Source organism: Myotis yumanensis, unplaced genomic scaffold, assembly GCF_028538775.1.
Source record: "Myotis yumanensis isolate MYYU_CA2020_CCGP unplaced genomic scaffold, mMyoYum1.0.hap1 SCAF_16, whole genome shotgun sequence".
Taxonomy (NCBI): Eukaryota; Metazoa; Chordata; class Mammalia; order Chiroptera; family Vespertilionidae; genus Myotis; species Myotis yumanensis.
In genome coordinates, this window is record NW_027223767.1 from 16,170,878 (window position 1) to 16,190,361 (window position 19,484).

At 55.1% G+C, this 19,484-nt stretch overlaps 1 protein-coding gene across 1 annotated transcript in view; it reads right to left on the reverse strand.

The window, feature by feature from the left end:
* SPNS3 (SPNS lysolipid transporter 3, sphingosine-1-phosphate (putative)) overlaps nt 1-19,038 on the reverse strand; it is a 43,288-nt gene extending 24,250 nt beyond the window's left edge. Inside the window, exons 1-8 of the mRNA XM_070393155.1 lie at nt 18,605-19,038; nt 15,281-15,346; nt 10,786-10,922; nt 10,158-10,309; nt 9,450-9,516; nt 8,607-8,749; nt 7,652-7,804; nt 2,330-2,519 (exon numbers count right to left, since the gene is read on the reverse strand). Coding sequence (XP_070249256.1) covers nt 2,330-2,519; nt 7,652-7,804; nt 8,607-8,749; nt 9,450-9,516; nt 10,158-10,309; nt 10,786-10,922; nt 15,281-15,346; nt 18,605-18,812 — 1,116 coding nt within the window. The 5' untranslated portion in view covers nt 18,813-19,038. The remainder of the gene's footprint in view (nt 1-2,329; nt 2,520-7,651; nt 7,805-8,606; nt 8,750-9,449; nt 9,517-10,157; nt 10,310-10,785; nt 10,923-15,280; nt 15,347-18,604) is intronic.
* Nucleotides 19,039-19,484: the final 446 nt, after the last annotated feature.

Below are 19,484 nucleotides of genomic sequence, written 5' to 3' on the forward strand. Positions count from 1 at the left end.
GCAAGGTCAGGCCCATTGAGGTCCCACCGGCTGGAGATGATGGTCCCAGTCACTCTTCTGCTCCCTCAGACAGAAAGCATTAAGGCATTTGTCGGCGCCACGTGTATGCAGGCTGTTTCTCTCTCTCCCATGCAGGAGACAAAGGTCAGTGCAGCCTGAAGGACAGACACTTTATAGTCTGCGGGGCTGGGTTTGGGTTTTGTCTGTTCTGTTCTTTGTGTTGCTGTCTCTGGGCCTCAGTTTTCCAATCTGTCAAGTGCACATAAATGAGAAAAAGCCTTCCCCGTGAAGGTGTCATAAAGACCAAATAAGAGCAGAGGGAGAGAGGCATGCTAACTGGACTTGTCTGCTCTCCAGGAATCTCAGCAGAAGCCCAACCAGAGCTAAGGACTCAGGTGAGAAGCTCCGCACCTTACAAGAGGCGCCGGACACACCCTCAGGGTTTAGAGAGAGAAATGAAACTGTCCCGTGTGGCCCCGGCTTGTATAGAAGGCTGGAGACTTGGGCTGGGAGGGTATATTTGAAGCGTGAGAAAGCTGAGTGGGGGGCCTTGGTGACACTCACAGACAGGGCAGTGCCCACCAGGAAGGAGGCTGGCAGCTCTCTCTGGCTGGACGCCAGGGAAATGCTGACCCTTTCACACCAGGACCACCCAGGGGCATCCACAGAGGGCATCCTCGGGGCATCTTGAAGCATGTCAGCTGGCACTGGGAGGCTGAGGACAGCAGTGCCAGAGGGAGCAGCCTGCAGTGTGGGGTGAGGAGAGAGGGCAGGGGTGGGGGCAGCTGCACTTCCTGAGTTCATCCAGGGGGTTAAACGGACACAGGAGAGGAGACAGGCTTGAGGCTCACGTGAGAAGCCCCACAGGGTGCCTATCAGGACACGGGGCCTGGCAGGAAGGTTGGAAAGGCACCACCTGATGAGGGGCAGAGGGAGAAGTGCGAGGCCGGCTGTGACTGTGTCGGCTGCATCAGGGAGCCGCACACTGCTGCAGCTAGGGCCCGGGTCCCAAACACCTAACGACGTGGCCCAAAGCGAGGCGTCAGCCAGCTTCTGGGCACCCGCCCGTGGAGGGCACGCACAGTCAGCAAAACAGCTCAGCTCCCATTTGGGGTCATCCCACCTGCCCAGCCCTGGAGGGGTCAGGACCCTGGGGAAGGGGCGGTGTTGGGGACAAGAGACAGAGATAGGACAGGAGAGCAGAGCCGCCTGGAGCTCCCCTCCTTCCCCCAATGCCATCGGGGCCTGGATAGAAGCTTTATTGGGAAGTAGAACCCAAGTTTCGATTTAAATGGGACTAGCTTTTTAGCCCATGAGTGTGACTGGAAAAGCTGTGAGATCTGGTGGCAGTGAGATCTCCAAAACTGCTGGCAGGAAAACAGGAAAGCTGTTACTGATTTGCTTTCTTTGTTTTCCTTTTCTCTGTTTTTATTTTTCTTTCTGAGTCCAGTCTGCTCAGTGAACCCCACACACATGTGCAGGGGCCTCCATGTCCATGCGATGGGTCTCACAGCCTTGGGACCAGGGACAGGGAGGCGCTCAAGCCTGTCAGCCGGGGCGAGGCTGCAGCCATGTTCCCAGAGTCGGCGCCCTTCCCACCAGGTGGGTCCGTCAGGGCTGGTGCTTTGGGGGCAGGGACACCGCTGCACACACATGCGTGTGTATGTGGCTACAGCCCCACCCGTGCGCCGCAGTGCCTGATGGGACCCACACATGCACTGAGCCCAAGTGGGAAGTGAACTGAGAGCAGACGGAGAGTAGGAGGTGGCCTTTGATTTGGGTCTTGCAGAAGGAGAAGGATCTCCAGGTGCACAGAAGAGAACGGTGCCCCTGGTGGCGGTGCAGACATGACCAAGGCTGGGAGGCGTGAGCACCTGTCACTGGTATAGCGTGTGAGGCGCACCTGTGGGTCATGGATCTGGAAACTCGATAGTATCACAAGGGTCACCTCTAAAGCAGGGTCTGCACTGTCTATGGCCAAGCTGGGCCTCACTGTCCTCCTCTGTAACCTGGAAGGAATCACCCTATTTTTTCACGTCCTAGGAGCAAGGGAGTCTCGCTATCTCCAATCAAAGCATTAGCCAGGAGCTCAGGGAACACACTTTCGCGTCTGAAAGGCTTAATCTCAAATCCCAGTTTTTCCCCCTTCCTAGCTGGGTAACTCTTGGTAAGCGTCAGTTTACTCATCTGTAAAATGGGAATAACAAGCTCCACCCGGAAGAACTGATACACCTGATGCACTTAAGACCTGGCACAGCGTGAACCTTTATCAGGCAGGAGTTCCCATCGCACCCCATCTCACCCCGCCTCCGATGGGGCCCTCACTTACATAGGAGGCCAGGAGAGAGGTCGGGGCCAGGATGAGAGCCAGGTAGAGGCAGACGGCGGCAGCGAACAGGCTGGAGGCACAGATGAGGGGCTCAGCCCGCGGGTTGACTTTCTTGTACCTCCTTGAAGCCTCTGCTCCCAGGACAACCCCAATGATGCCAGTCACAATGGTCAGTGCCCCAAAAATCAGGCTGATGGGAAAGCACAGGAAGGGATTGGTCAGTGGGTGGGTGCAGCCACCTGCCGCTGTGCATGATCTGGGACCCAAAAGAAACATGGGTGTGGGCCCCTTTCCCTCCCTGCTCACAGTGCCCCCAGGCCCTTGGGAACCTAAGCAGGAACCCAGGTACTCCACCTTTCCTGCCTCACTCTGGGGATGCCACTGGCCATGTGATGATCTGCCCAGCACCCCAGTTCCCAGGCTTCCTCAACCCCAGTAACCTTCTCCATCCTCTCACCACCCAAAACTATCCCACTCAGAATTCTCAATTCTCTGGTGCCAATCTTGCCCCAACCTCCTCACCTTCTACCCCCAATACTAATGGGAACGGAGGCAAGTGAACATTTATCTACTGAGTTCCTATGATCCTCAGCCCTGGTCTAGCCATTCTGCACACCCTCCCTCCTTGAATCCCACCTTCCACTCTCTGTCCTTGAGCACCTCTCAAGTAGCCCCCTCCTAACTTCACTACCTTTCCCGCCTACGCCGGGGCCTACTTCACGCACTTGGCCCCTCTTGTACCTCCCTCCTGTGGAAACCTGTGCCTCCAAATCAATTTCCATACAGGTCCCCGGAGGGTGCTTTCCAGAACACAGATCTGCCTGTCCCCCTGCCCACCTCCAGCCTAAAAGTCTCCACCAGCTCTCAAACATCACCAGACTTGGTGCCAACTCCTGGCACACATGGCCCTTCATGATCTGACCCTGGCTGACCTCAACCCCAACCTCCAGCTCCATCCTCCTCTGCCTCCAGAAGTGGGAACTTGTTGTCGTTCCCACTTCATCCTTGTATTCCTCCATTTGGACACACTTCACTAGTTTTTGCACCTACTGAACTCTTACTCATCCTTCAAGACCCATCACAATTATCTCCTCTTTGGAAATGCCTTCCCCTGGCCCTTGGCTGATTCCTTTACTCCCTTCGGTTACCATCGCACTTCTGTGTCTCTGTCATCAAGGTAACACCTGTGAATTCCTGGAGACCAGAGACCAGGTTTGGTTTACTTTCTTGACTGTGCTGGGAGCATAGAGCCTGGACCACAGGAGATATATGCTGAGCAGATGAGCTCATTGAACCTTCCCAGAATTCCCAGGTGGACAGATGAGGAAAGTTAGACTGAAAAAGGTTAAGGTCAAGATTACCCAGCTAATAAATGACAGAGGCAGGATTTGAACATACATCTTCATCTTCTAGTCCATCCTGCTCTCCCAAGCCTCCTATTAAAGGAGCTCAAAGGGATACCGAGACTGACCAACATGAATTCTTGAAACACAAATGTAACCAGGACCTTTCCAGCCCCCAAGTGGCTCCCTGTTGTCCTCGGGGCAAGCTCTCGGCCAGTACTGCAGGACTGGCCCCAGCACACCTGTGTGACCTCCCCTCTCTTCTCTCTCCCTCCCTCTACACAAATGACTGGGAATTCTCTAAACTCGCCCTAAGCTTTCTAGCTTCCCTGCCTTGGCCCACACTCTTCTCTTGGCCTTGAGTAGCATTACCCACCACCCAACTTCTCCACCTGGCCAGACCCAAACGTTTCCAGAAGTTCATGGGATGTCCCGCTGCCCTGCCATTACCTTCGTGGTGGCTCCCACAAGATGGAAGAACATGAGAGATGCAACACTATGGTTACTGGCAAATTGAGTGTCGCAAGAAACTCCTCTCCTCTAAACAACTTCTGTAAAATGTCCATTCCACAGGCTGCAGACTGAGGAGTCTGTTCCTCTGCCCCACCCCCTCGGTTTACAGAAGAAAGTATAGAGCCCAGAGTGGGCAGGCACCTGCCTGAGGTCGCACAGCCCCTGCTGACCTCCACACAGCCAGGGCTTCCTGGCCCTCTGCCGACCGAAGCACGTGGGTCCTTAGGCAGCTCAAAGGTGCTCACTGAACCCTCCCACCCTTCCACGCTGTGCAAGGCTCCGGCTCAGCCCAGTCAAGTGACCCTGAATCCCGGATGAATGCGATCTGCCTGAGTCCTAGTCTGAGCCGGCGTTGGCAGGTTTTTGAGACCAAGATTGATTGGTCTTAGGGTTGACTATTCAGACAGGCTGTGTAGACAGGGGAGACCCCTGAGCAGAGGGTGTAGCCAGAGGACACACCCAGCCACCAAGCCCCTCTATAAGGCCTTCCCAGAATCAGACTCTCAGAGCCAAGAGTGGGGGGTCCTTAAAGGCCTGCAAGTTCTATGCTGATTCTCTGCACAATGGTCCTGGCAAGCAGCTGTCCAGCTTCTACTAACATACCTCCAGGGGTGGGACGCTCACTACCCCCATGCAGCCTTTCCACCTGGCCAGCTCTGAGTGTTGGAAGTTTTCCCTCTGGCTGAGCTAGAGTCCTGTGTCCTGCAGCTTTCTGCCTTCACCCACCCTCACCCTAAGGCTTATCCTAACCACAGAGGGCATATTAATAGACTAGAGGCCCGATGCACAAAAACTTGTGCACTCGGGGGTCCCTCAGCCCAGCCTATGCCCTCTCGCAGTCTGGGACCCCTCAGGGGATGTCCACCTGCTGGCTTAGGCCCGCTCCCCAGGGGATCGGGCCTAAGCTGGCAGTCAGACATCCCTCTGGAAGCCCAGGAACCCTCAGGGGATGTCTACTTGCCAGCGGGGAGCAGGACCTAAGCTGCAGTTGGACATCCTTAGTGCTGCTGAGGAGGCAGGAGAGGCTCCCACCATCACTGCTGTGCTGGCAGCCGTCAGCCTGGCTTGTGGCTGAGCAGAGCTCCCCCTGTGGGAGTGCACTGACCACCAGGGGCAGCTCCTGCATTGAGCATCTGCCCCCTGGTGGTCAGTGTGGGTCATAGTGACCAGTCATTCCCAGTTGTTCTGCTGTTAGGGTCAATTTGCATATTACCCTTTTATTATATAGGATGGAGTCTGTGCAGAAATTCAACACTAGGACCTTCTACCCACTCTGTGATAGGCTGTATAACGGCCCCCAAAGATGTCCACATCCTATTTTCTGGAACCTGTGAATGTTACCTCACATGACAAGATGTGATTGCACGAAGGATCTTGAGGAGAGATTATCCTCCATTAGTTAGTGGACCCTAAGTGCAACCACACGTGTCCTTATAAGAAGGAAGCAGAGGGAGATTGGAGACAGAAGAGGAGAAGCCATGTGTCTGCAGGTGTGGAACCTGGAGTGAAGCAGCCACAGACCAAGGAATGCCGACAGCCACCCAGAGTTGGAAGAGACAAGAACAGTTTCTCCCACAGCGCCTCCGGAGGGATTGTGGCCCTGCTGAGCTTGATCTTAGCCCCGTGAAACCATGTTGGACTGCTGACCTCCAGAACTAGGAGAACATAATGTCTGTTTCTTTAAGCTACCACGTTGGCGGTAATTTGTTACACCAACCCCAGGACACTAACAGAAACTTCCATGTCAGTTTCTCACACAGGTCCTATGACGGGGCTGAGATAGAAGAGGCTGAAGCTGAGAAAGGGGGAAGTAAGCTGCCCAGGGAATGCACAGCCAGTTAATGCTCGAGGTGGAACCGAGTACTGCTTTTCCCCACTTTTTCAAGCTGTTGGGGGCTGTGAGGACTCAGTCTTTGCCTCCGGGGAGATAACAAGCTCCAAGACAAACATGGCAGCCTCGTTGGATGCACCCATTGATTCACTCACGGGTGCTTTCCCTGAGCACCCACAGGGTGAGTGCCAGGAAGCTGCTAAGTGGAGAGATGTTCAGGTCAATTAACAGTAACAGGCAGTCTCCAGAGGCAACAGGATGTGGAGCTTAAAAGCACCAGCTTTGGAGTCAGATGGGTTTGAGTCCTGGCTCTGTTACCTGTTAGTTGTGTGACCTCGGACAAGTCACTTACCCTCTCTGATCTTACCACGCCTCATTTGTCATACAGGAATAATAGGGTTAATTATTATAAAACCTCAGATGGTTTTTCATGTAGAATGCATAGCTTAGGGCCTGAAGTAAAGTGAAAGCCTAAGAAGTAACAATGAGAGAAGGGGAGGAAGCTATGGGCAAAGGGCGTAGCTTGAGCAAAGGCACCAACAAGTGAGAGAGCATGGGCCAGTCTGGCAGTGACAGGGGGCTCTCCCTCTGGCCATCTGGGAGTGAGGAAGAGGCAAGAGAGGGGCCAGCAGAGAACTGGTGTCACTAAAGCCTCAGGGAGCACAGAGCTCGGGAAGAGCTCAGAGCCCTCAGGACTCTGAAGGGCCCATGGGGCAGGGGCAGAGAGAGGGACTGAAAAGCATTCATTAGGAGGAGGAGGAACTAGGATTAAGGGTTTCAAGGAGGAGGAGAAAGCAAGTAGGAGAGGACCGAGATGTGCTCTCTCAATCAGGAGACACAGAGTCCTTGGAGAAGAGGGTGAGGAGGGCAGAGAGCGAGGTGGGCATTCCCTGAGGGCTTTTGTTCTCCGCTCCTCCCCACCCTCCCAGCAGCTTTCCCGGATTCTCAGAGCCCCAGATAAGGTAAAGAACAAATGAGCCGAAACCGGTTTGGCTCAGTGGATAGAGCGTCGGCTTGCGGACTGAAAGGTCCCAGGTTCGATTCCGGTCAAGGGCATGTACCTGGGTTGCGGGCACATCCCCAGTAGGAGATGTGCAGGAGGCAGCTGATCGATGTTTCTCTCTCATCGATGTTTCTAACTCTCTATCTCTCTCCCTTCCTCTCTGTAAAAAATCAATAAAATATATTTTTAAAAAAAAAAAAAAAGAACAAATGAATGCATGGATGAAATCCCTAAGCCAGGTGAGTAACGAGGCCTCCCAGTGCCTTGGTTTGCCATCTGTAAAATGGGATGACCTCATACTATGGGTCCCTTCAAAGGAAACTTGCCTAAGAGTCCCATCATTCTCACTGCGACCCCAAGTGCCTTCTGGACCTCCACAGCAGTCCAAGAGTGGGGAGCCAGGGACTGGGGTCCAGGGAGGACAAGGGAGCCGCCTCAGGACACCCAGGGTGGCTGGGGCTCAGCCAGAGCCAGACCAGCCTCCTGCTGCCAGCTGGCTCCCGAGCTCTGGTGTCTTCGCCGAGCACCATGTGCCCAGACAGATTGAGTTTGGGGGCTCGGAACCTCCTGACACTTCTCCACCAAGAGCCCCCTAACCTGGGCCAGGTGCCCAGGGCTCCCAGAGGCCTCACCTGTCCTTGCTGTCACACGGCTGCTGGAAGCAGGGAGGCTGCAGCCCGTGCACCACGCGAGCCTCAAACAGAAACTTGGGGGCCCAGAAGCCCACAGCTCCAGTCACAAAGGCCATGGCTGTCACTCCAAGGGTCGACCACACAAAGCTCCAGCTGCAAGAGAAAGCACCCTGGCTGAAGCAGGGAGAGGGCTGGGGCTGCAGGGGGCGCCCGCTTCTGTTCGTTCCCCTTCTCCCAGCGTCTGGGCACTCAGGTGGGCTCCGCTTCCTACCCAGCATCCCCTGAGGCCCCTGCACATCCCACCTCCACGCCTGTGCTCAGGCTTTGCCTTCCTCCCTCCCCTGGGACCAGCTCTCCCCAGCCTGAAAGGCTCACATCCAACACCACACTCTCCAGAAGCTGCCCCTGCTGCCCCCACCTTCCTCCGGGCGCCCTCCCTCGGCCTCATGGTTCTGTAACAAACAGCTGGGTCCTGGTCGTGCCCCACGTTTGGGTAAATCATGAGGCCTGGGAGTGCAGTTGCCTCCTGTCTGCCTCCCCGACCATGCCTGGAATTGAGGCAAGATGCACTCCCAGGAGGCTCAGAGAGGTAAGTGATTACCTCCCACCATCCCCCCAGCCGCCCTGAGAAGCAGGCGAGGCTGGAGAATTACGTCCATTGAATAAATGAGGGAAGTGAAGCTCCAAGCCTCAGGTCACTTAGGGCTAAGGCCGTGGCAGAGCCAAGGCTGGAGCTCATGCTACCCCCTCCTCTCTCCTTCTCTCCCTCCCTCCCAGCCCATATTCTGTCACGTGGCTAGGGGGAGGGGGCCTCCAAGCGAGGGAGGGGTGGTGAGTGGGAGCTCAGAGGAGAAAGAAAGGGCTGTGAACTTGGACAGTCACAGAGGGCTCCCTGGAGGCAGAGAGGGGGAGTCAGGGATTCTGGGGACAAGCAGGAAGGAGCAGGAACACTCACTTTCTCCCCAGGTATCTGACATCCTCACACCAGCTGCTCCTCAGGTCCCTCACCTCCCTCTGCTTCTCCGCAGCTCCCCGAGGCGGGTCTGGAACCAGCGTGATCAGCAGGATCAAGGCCACAGCTTCCAGGCAGGGCATGATCTAGGGACAGGAGGACCCGGGAGGCTCAGTGCCACATGCCCCTGTGGCCCAGAGATGTTAGGGTGACTGAGCTCTGTGGTCCAGGCTCTTCGGTGCTCTGTGCCCTGGGGCTGGTGGGAAAAGGGCTCAGTTCCTGGGTGCTGGTTATACAGAGCCTAACCATTTCTCCCCCCATCACCCTACCCCCCGCCCTCCCGCCCCCCCATGAGAGCAAGGTGTCCTTGGGGTTGCTTTAATACCTGTGGGTCCAGTGCAGACACTGCTCTCTTCTGAATCAATGAGCCTGACACGACTGAGAACCGGAGTCCTGGCTATTGTGTCCTGCTGCCCCCATCACTGCCCCTCCCCCTCCATCTGCCACGCCAGCCCTGCCCTAATACTTTCCATCTCATCTCCTTAATCTGGAGAGTTCCTAAGGCAGCACCTACTCCCTCATCTTACAAATAGGCAAAGTGAGGCTCCTAAGAGGGAGGTGGTTTGCTTCTGGTCACACAGCTAGCAACCTGAGCAGCCAGTACTTGAACCCAGGGCCATGGCTTCCATAGCCCACATTCCATAGGAGGCCCAACTGTCCGAGCTGCTGATACTGATTACCCCCCATGGTGCCGGGTACGGTGCCAAGTGGCAAAGGTCACTGGAGGCTGGAAAGTCCCCTCGGCCCAGGGGGAAAGCTGAGGGAAGAAACAGGAGCTGGACTCACCCGCAGGGCCCAACGCCAGTTCCCAGTCAGCGCCTTCACAGCTGACCCCAGCACATAGCCCAGGCCACTGCAAAAGAGGGGCCGTGAGGGCTCCACACCAGCCTGAGCCCGGGCGCTCCCTCCCTAGGGAGCCGGCCCCCTGCAGTTCTGGCCCTTTCACTAGGAAAAGTGAGCCACGTGAGGCCCAGATGTCCACTGCCCTTGGTCAGGTCACCAGGGACCTCTGGCTCCTCCCCCATCCCAGCACCACTGTCCACTCTCTCTCTATACGAGGACCCCCTCCCTCGAGCGAGGCCCAGCTCTGCCTGAGTCAGGCCATATCAGGAAACCCGGGTCAGAGTGCTTGGGGCCTAACCGTAAGTCCCACTCTGTCCTGCCCCGCTGTGGGGTACACTGCAGCCCTGGTGCACTTCTCTGCCTCCCCTCCCAGAGCCACCCCTCTCTGAGCAGGCCCACCTCCAGGCTGCTCTTGCTCACCCTTCGGAAGTGCACTAGTGTGTCGGAAGCACCTTTACTCTCGCTGAACCTCTCCACAGCCCACCAGTGTATTGTCCCCATTCACAGATGAGGAGCTGAGGCTCAGAGAGGGACAGTGACCCGGTGAGAAAGGGGTAGAGTCCGATGGATCTTCCCCCAACCGGGCCCCTGCTCTGACTCCGCTGGGCCTCAGTTTGCCACCCCAGGAAGTGGGTCCAGGGTGCTACTAACCTTCCAACAGGAATAAAGATGTAGAAGATAGCCAGTACCCGGGTCCGCTGGTCCTTCACAAAGAGGTCGGCCAGGATGGTGGGCGCGATGGTGGAGTAGCTGGCGCTGCCGATGCCCACCACTCCCCGGGACAGGAAGAAGAGCCAGGAGTACTGGGCGGGCGGGCACGAGAACATGGTGCGGTCCAGAAATCGCCACAGGCAAGGGACTCAAGGGTTTGTCAGAGGGGCGAGGGCACTTGGAGACACGTGCCCCCAGCTGCAGGCACCTAGCTATCCTCCCAGCCCAGGTTCCCAAATCACACGGGTGCCCCCTGCTGGCGCCTGCGGCTGCTGCCTGCCCTGAGCCCCAAGGAGCCCTTGCTCACTAGGCCAGTTCCCCCAAACTGTAAGGTGGTATTACACCACCCCCCCACCCCCAGCACAGCGGGCAGAAATGAAGCCACAGCAGCAGCGGGAAGTGCAAGAGAGGAAGGACCCTGTTAAGAAAGCCTAACGGGCTCCTCTCTCGGCTCTGGAAGCCTGGAGCCTGGAACAGCCCGAAGCAGCCCCACCCAGCTCTGATGGGCCTGGGTCAGGGAGGAAGGGGGCACATTCCCTGGGGTCTGTGCAGAGGTGAGAGCACCTACCTGGGGGGGGATGAAGGAGCTGGAGAGGCCTGCTCCTGACCAGAGGAGGATCCCAAAGCTCAGCGTGGCTTTGCGGCTGTGTCGGTCGCCCAGGTAGCCAAACACGGGTGCCGACAGCAGCAGGCAGCCGGTGAAGACTGGAGGAGACAGGCAAGGGCAGCATGCATCTCCCCACAAAGGGGCAGGCAGGTGGGCCCAGCAGACCCACAGAAGGGCACCCTGGCAGCAGGTCAAGGCCCAGAGGAGGAAAGAAGAAGGTGAACCCTCAATCCCCTCCTAGCACATAACCCACTGCCCAGAGTCAGGGGCTGGACCCGGCAGAGGCTCAGCAGGGCGAGGGCTCACTGTGCGGCCGTGGGTTACTAGCTCCACCTCTCCGACCAGCACCCCAGCACCCCCCACCCCCGGGAGCCCCTCCGAGGCTGTGAGATAGAAGTGAACACGGAGCCTGGCGTGGAGCTGACAGTGTTTGGTGCCCACCAGTGCCCTAGCTTTGCCAGAACTCGTGCCCTCTGTGAGCCTGAGCTGGGACTGCGCCTGCTGGGGGTGAGGGGTGGCAGAAGGGATGCTGATGTGCCTGGGCCCTCTTGGAGCAGATGAGCACAGTTTAGAATGAGCACAGTGGTTCCTGGAGGCTGGAACTGCATTGGTTTTCCTAAGTAGGTAAAACAGTCCCCTGACAAGTGAGTTGTGTTTATACCATTATTTAAAGTAAACCAAACCCTTAAGAACTGGCGGCTGTATTAATGAATACGTTTGCTATTCTGTGAAGACAAAGAAACTGCCACGTGAATAGACACCCTCACTGGTTCTGTTCCTTAAATAACTCACCTCCACCCTCCCTGGAGGACGTGTCCACTGCCTCTGAGCGCCTGCAGGTGGGAGGGGAAGGTCTGGAGGACCCTCCCCACCCAGTCCCACCATCCAAGAGCCTTAGGGTTTGGAGGGCCCCGCCCACTGCCTGGGTCTCCATTCATTGAGCACATATGATTGACATTTCCTGAGTCCAAAGAATGTCCAGATTCCTCCCGGCTCAGGTTCCAGCCCCTCCCACTCCAGTATTGGGTTGAGCCGCCTGCCATTGCAGAAATTAGGCCAGTTTTGACCTACAAAAACGAGGATTTAATATGGTTCGACCTAATACTCCACCGAGAATGGTCTTTGGTGTCAATGGCATTTATAATTTTAATAGCTACTGCCAAATAGGCCTCCAAAAAGGCTGTATCGATTTACGCTTGCATAGAATCATATGCCAGCACCCTTGTGATACCTGATAGGATCAATCACTTTGTTATTGTTCATCTAATGGCTGAAAAACAAATGGTGTCTCCCTGATGTTTTAATCTGCGTGCTATTCCCAGTGAAGCTCAGCATCCGCTGCCCATTTCTCCTCTGGGCTCTTTGTTGTGTGGAAGTAATTTCTCCCAAAGATTTAAAATGCAAGATCTGAGACTAAACTACCTGGGCTCCTCCTGATGCCACCACTTCCTCGCTCTGTGAGCTTGGGCACATTCCTTAACTGTTCCCCTCTCCCCTACACAAGGACAGGAAGAGTACTTGCCTCATAAGATTAAATAAAATAAGGCATATAAAAGGCAGTGGCTGGCTTTATATAAATGCCTAATAAATGTTACCTGTTACTACTTATTGCATTTGTAGTTTCAATCACCATCATGCAGGAGAGTTTGGCTTTGATGTAGTCAAATTTATAATCTCCCTCTAGGGAAGTTGTCTTGTGTCCTGTTAACACCTATCTTTTTTACCCAAAGGATATAAAAATATTTCCCTAAACCTAATGCTTTTATGAGATTTGGAGCAGGGATGCTGCACAGGACGAAAACACCTTAATTAAACCCGCAGATGCCCTGGGGTAGAGAGACCTGCCCCTCAGGGGAAGGCAGGCACTCCTTCTTTCCTTTCTGGCATCTCCAAGTTCAAATAATTTCTGTGACAAGGTGGGAGTGAGTCACCAAGGACCACCAGGTTAAGAGGATTCTACAGGCAGCTGCCTGGATTTGAATCCCAGCTCTGTGTGGCCTTCAGCAAGCTCCATAGCCACTCTGTGCCTCAGGTTCGCATTTGTAAAATGAGCATAATAATAATACCTGCCTCATGGGATTGTTTTGAAGATTTAATGAGTTAATATTATAAAGCACTTAGCATAGTGCCTGGGCCCTAGCCGGTTTGGCTCAGTAGATAGAGCATTGGCCTGTGGACTGAAGGGTCCCAGGTTCAATTCCAGTCAAGGACATGCACCTCGGTTGCAGGTTCCCTGGCCCTGGTCTGGGTGCATGCAGGAGGCAACCAATCCATGTGTCTCTTTCACATTGATGTTTCTCTCTGTCTCTCCCTCTCCCTTCCACTCTGTCTAAAAATCATTAGATTCAAATCCTCAGGTAAAGATTAACAAAAAAAGAAAAGAATAGTGCCTGGCACAGGGTAAAGCCACATCAATGTTCCTTTTTAATATTATTAATCAATTAACTCCAGAATTTTCTCTGTCCAACTGGGGGGCAGGGGGTCTAAGCACTGTTTCCCCCTTCCCTCTACCCGACTCTTACAGCTTGGCCAAGCCCTCTCTTAGCGGTTTCCTTCATGCTGCAGCCCTGTGGACAGACAGCAGGGTGAGTCTTTGGGCCACTGCATGGTGATTGGAAAGGTAAAAAATACTCACCTGAGGTCACTGGAGACACGCTTGGCCATCAGGCCTCCAGTCCCACTGCCCTCTCCATCCATCCACACACCTTTTGGGGCTGTTTCTACAGAGGTGACCCTGCCCTTCACCCACTCCCAAACACAGGCTCACATATCCACATCTGCACGTTCTCCCTCTCTCTCTCTCTCTCCCTCCCTCCCTCCCTCTTTTTCATACACACACACACACACACACACACACACACACACTATTTCCTCCACAGCATCTCACTTATCAGGGGCCTTGTAGTAATGATCTTATTCACCATGTTAAGAACCAGACAAGGGAAATGTTGACTCAACTACCATTATCTGTTTAATCTAGAAGTTTGAGGGCATTGAGCGGAGATGATCTCGCTTTAGCTACAATTATGAGGGAATTGAGACAGGAGCAACGGGGAGAGCCATGGTCTGAAGCAGGGCTCTGCTCACGCTTCTGCTTGGTGGCTCTTAGAGAAGTTTATAGAATTGTGCACCCCTCCACTTGCTTTTTGTCGACATTTAAAACACGTTCATCATAAGTGTAAATAGTTGCAAAGGATGTGATTTCCAGCATTATCGTATTTTTTAACTATATTTTCATCCAAATCCTCGAGGCTGCAGATCGAGTTCATTCAGTTTATGAGAAATGCCTGCCCGAGAGTCTAATGAACAAAACCAGACCTATTTGCCAAACCAACAGGACAAATCAGACTGGTTGTCTGTAAGAAAGACGTTAAAATGTTGGCTTCACTTTTTATTGAAATAAATGTGCCGACACCCATCCCCGAGACAACCTTCTCACTTCTGAATTCTAAATCATAGATAAATAGCAGACTGTCACGCCAGCGAGACAGCAAGATGAGGCTTGGCGTCTTGCCATGGATCTGTGGCCTGGAGACAACATCCCCAGGGGACCCTATTGACTGCTCTGCTCCCAGCCCCTCCCCAGACGAAGCCATGCACCCCTGAGGAAAGGGGGAGAGGTGTGGAGGGTGGGTGTTTGGAGGGGAGAGAGGAGAGAGCCTGAGGCTGCTCTCAGGCAGGTCCACTGTAGGAGAGACAGCCACAGGCTTGAGGATCTATAAATGGTTTTCTCAAGGCGCTGTTCCGGCAGCTCCTGGAAAATTTTTATGTCTCCCCGTACTCCAGTTTGAGAGCCTTGTTCTAAAATGCTGAGATGGTGGACTGTTAGGAGGAGGAACCACGCATGTGCTGGTTACTGGCCGGGTGTATTCACACATGTGTGTCCTATGTTATGACAGTGTGTGCACACATTTGGGGGTGCATGTGCAGGCACGCATGACCCCAACTGCCCCCTCCTTGGAATAGGATGCGTGGCTGCTCCCTGCTGCTGGACTGCAGGCGCCTATGGGCCCAGACCCTCTCTGAGGCTGTGTGTGGGGGTGGGGGTCTTTGTCTGTCTGTCTGTCTGTCTGTCTGTCCTGGTGACCAAATTTTTCAGGTCCATGAGAGGAAAGCAGGCGTCAGGAGTTCTCAACCCCTGCCAGGCTCCGGTACCCAGCTGAGCTGAAGCAACATGAAGAGTGAGTGACCACCTCCACAGCCACGATTGGGAGCCCGGGAGCCCTTCCCAGCCCTGCGCCCCTGCTCTTTCGGCAGCACCACACTCAGACCCGAGGGGCTGGCTGTTCAAGCAGGAGTCTCCCCTGCTACTGGGCTGTCCCTCTCACCCACCGCATCCGCAGTGCCCTCCTGGGCCTGGGACTGAGCTATTGCTGGGCACAGAGCAGGACCTGCCAGAGAACCCCAGCCCGGCCCCAGCCCCGGCCCCAGCCCAGGGCCAGGACTCCCTCCTTACCCGTCTGAAGCAAACCAGCACTGCTGTCACTGATCCGGAAAAACTTCTGTACATCCAGCAGCACTCCTGCGGACAGACGGACAGACAGACAGTACTCAGAAAATAGGAAGTAGCCCAGGGGCCTCTACAGGCAACTGCCCCACATTTGGAAAGGGCCACAGCTGAAAGGCAGCACAGGGCGTGCCCCAGGCCCACTGTTCTTTCCCCGCTCTCCTACACATAATACAACCACACACACACACAGGCACGCACGCACGCGAGCAGACACACAGAGAGACGCGTGCATGTCAAACACACGCAGAAACATGCATCCCAAAGGCCCCAACTTATGCAGCCACATTCACACACAGCATGCACTCCCAGGCATAGACACAGTCATACAGACATGCAGGTCCACATACATACAAACAGGGACCCCCAGAGAAATACACTCACAGAGACACAGATATACATACACAGAGGAGCCTGTGCTCACAGACCTGGTAGCCCAGCCTCGTACACCCAGGCACACATTCACACACACACTGAGATGTACACATAAAGGCACACCACAGGCATGCACGCGTCCGCACATGTGCAGGGCTGCCATTCACATCACAGTCAGAGGGACTGGCCGCTCCCTGCTGCTGCCCAGTGCACAGCCATCCCCTTGGGCCACAGTGTAATGGAAGTTCCTGGGATTGCACATAGCAGCCCCGCTCGCGTACAAACCCCAGATATTCACAGACATCCATCTACATCCAAAGACATATGTGCCGTGGCCTGCACGTGCGCACACCCAAGCATGTTCTTCCAGAGGCGCGAGCACGCAGACATGAGAGTGCACGTGAACGCTTCAGAGATAGGTCCGACCTTGGCCCCACCTCCCTGAGAGTGGCACTAGCCAGGTCTCCAAAGCCCCTCTAAGGCCTTGCTAGGCCGTGGGAGGTGCCGTGGGCCCTCAGCCTATTGCAGAGTAGGAATCGGGCCCCCTGACACCAGGCTCTGTTCCCTGAAATCCCTCAGCCCTTTGGTGTATTTTAGGAAGTTGGGGTTCTAGGCACCCGAGTATCTGAGTGGTGGGGCTCTGGCCTGTCATGATGGTGAGCAATCATTACTTTCACTGAATTATGAGATGCATGAGGGCCAGACCCTGAGCTGGACACTTGCAGTATTTTGCCAAGAAGGGGGAACTATCATTGTCCCCACAACACAGTCGAGGAGACGGAGGCTCCAGCCAGCCATGCTTGCACAGCTGGAAACGGGAGAGCTGGGACTAGAATCCCAGCCAGAGGCAGGCCGCCCTCCCACCCAGAGTCACAGACGGGGGCAGAAACCCCCAATGGGACCCTGCAGAAATGCCCACGGGGTGGGGAGGGAGGAGAAAGCCCCCACCCACACCTCTGAGACATGTCAAGAAAGAGCAACGAATCGGAGAAGCGAAGTAAGATTTTTGTTCAGACTTTCACTCTGGGCCCAATTGCCACAGCATCTAGGCATACCACCCTCTATGCCTTTTCCTTCCCTTTCAATATTTTTTAATTACACGAATAAGACAGAATCATTGGAAAGAATAAATAGACAAGCAGATCAGCAAAGTAAATGGCTAAATAAAAATTCTCTCTAACCACACTCATGTCCCATGTTTAGGGACGAGGACTCACCCCCGGTTTGGTCCGCTCCTGGGCCCCTCCCAGCCCTGTGGTGCTCTGGGGCTTGGGCGCAGCCTCAGTTTTTACCATAAGCGGTCACTCCGGCCTCCCAAAGGGCTGCTTCCCACAGAGAACTCTAGTGGCTGGGGTACCTGCCTGCCCCCAGCAGCCTCCACGCCCTCGGCTTGGTTTCACTTCTCCAGGCCTCCTTCTTCTCACTAACGGCCTCGGCCTTGCTTCTCACAGCAGAGGAAGTCCCAGCCCCCAGCCGGGAAGGGCCTCGGGCAGGCAGAACTCAGGGCCTGACCCAAACAAGGCATCCAGACAAGTGGCAGTTAGAGCAGGGACCTCGGCCCGTGGGGCTCAAAGAGCTCTGCACCCATGATGGCCCTGCTGTCATCTGTGTCCTGCCCGTCCCTCCCTCGTCATGCCCTGGGCCCACACTCCAGCTCAGGCCTCCTCGGCTTTGGCCTCATTCTTTGCAGTTGCCCCTGAATTGGCTTCCCTGCTTCACTTTGCTTCCATCGGGGCCTCAAATCTGACTGTGGTCCCCCCCATGTAAAAACATTTTCCATGGCTCCCCACTGCTTTAGCAGGAAGTCCCGGCTCCTGGCTTTAGCCAAAAAAAGTCCATGATCTAGCCCCAAGCCCCCTTTTAGAACAATTTCCTGCTTTCTCCCCCTCACCATACCTGACCAGAGCATGCACTTTTGCCCCCTGTGCCCTGGCTCACCCTGACCCCTCTCTCTGAAGGTCCTTGCCTCATCCCATTCCCGCCTCGCCAATTTTCTGAGTCTTTAAGGCCCAAAGAAATGCTTTCTCTCCTGTGGATTCTACCAGAACCCTCAGTCATTGGCCCTGGGGCCGCCCAGCTGATGCTCACCCACTCTGCCTGTATTAGACCTACTTGCACACGTGTCTGTGACCCTCTGAGTTCATCAGAGACAGACCCTGGACCTAGGGCTTTCTGCAACCCCTGAGTCCCGTTCATTCCACAGCCACTCTCTGATGTGGTCTCAGGGATCCCAACCACTCCAGGTGCCACCTCTGAGCTCCCAGGCTACGTGGTACCTCCCTCATCTGGCTGCATCTCTCTACCTTGCAGGAGTCTTGATAATGAGCTTCTTCTCCCTCTCCCCTATGAGATGATCATTCCTGAGTTCAGGAACTACAAGATTGGCTTCCCCACCCCTGGGTTCCCAAGCCCCACCCAGAGGGTCCTGCCCATAGCTGGGCACTCAGTCAATTTTTAATGAATCAGGGATAGAGAAAAGAAGGTTGAATTTTAAATGAATGAATGAATGAATGAATGGGGAAATGAGTGACAGAGGAGGTTGACCCCTAGGGCCTACAGGAAGGAAAGCAGATGTGCAAGGTTTGCACGCACCTACTGTCCCACAAATACCCAGCAAACTACTTCTTGCTTAGGGACCAGGCCAGGCTGCCCCGTCCTCCACAACCTCACCCCACCATTGCACCCAGAACCTCCAGGCCTTTGCCTGAAGGCCCAGGCCTGCTGTCCTCACCCACCCAGCCATGTGCACACTCTTAATTTGGGGCTGGACTGGGAAACTAGGTTGGCATGGCTAGGGGTGAAGACAGCAGGGATATGACGCTTCACAAGCAGAAAGCTGGCAGGACAGCCAGTGGGTAGATGGGCAGGGCTGCCTGGGATGCCTATCCCCTTCCTCACCTGCGATGATGAACCAGTTCATGTAGTTGAGGAGGTTGATGTAGCAGAGCACCGCCGCAGCCACATACGCTCTCCAGCGGGGCAGGCTCCAGGGGGCAGGCGTGGGTGGAGGAGGACACTGACCTGACCCAGAGGCCCCTGAGTGCCCGCCTGACCCCGGGGACCTCTGAGGCCCCTCTGGCCCCGGCTCCTGGAGCTCCGCAGACATGCCCCACACCTTGCTGGCCTGCAACTCCTGTCCCAGGAGGCATACAGCTCTGGACCGAGTCACTTCCTGTGGGTTCCCAGCCGCCCAACCTCAAAGCAGCTGCCCTAACTGCTTGATCATCTTATCACAGGTTCCTGCGGAGCCCACCACAGCCTCGATGGCGAGATTTCACCATCCTCTGCCCCAGAGGCTGCTGGAGGGGAAGAGGGCTCCTGCCCCCACCCCCCCGCCCTGGGCGACTGAACGCCATGGCCCCGTTGATCTAGTCTGCGGCTGTGGTGGCTGCAGTGGCTGCACTGAGGAAGAGAAACTTCACAGGACAGGAAATAAGATGAGTCTCCTGGATGTGGGAGGACCTGGCTGCCCACACAAGAGATGTGAACTAGGGACTGGGACAGCCTGTGGGCAAAACTCATCAATGGACAAAAAAATCTAGGGGGAAATATTTTTAAACAATTTTTTTATTTTTCATTTACACTTAACATATAATTTTATATTCGTCTCAGGTGTACAACCCAGTGATTAGACATTTATGTAACTTACAAAATGATCACCCCAATCAATGTAGTACCCATCTGACACCGTACATACTTATTTCAACACTAGAGGCCCAGTGCATGAAATTTTTGCACTGGTAGGGTCCCTAGCCGCTGCTGGCTGCCGGCCAGCCAG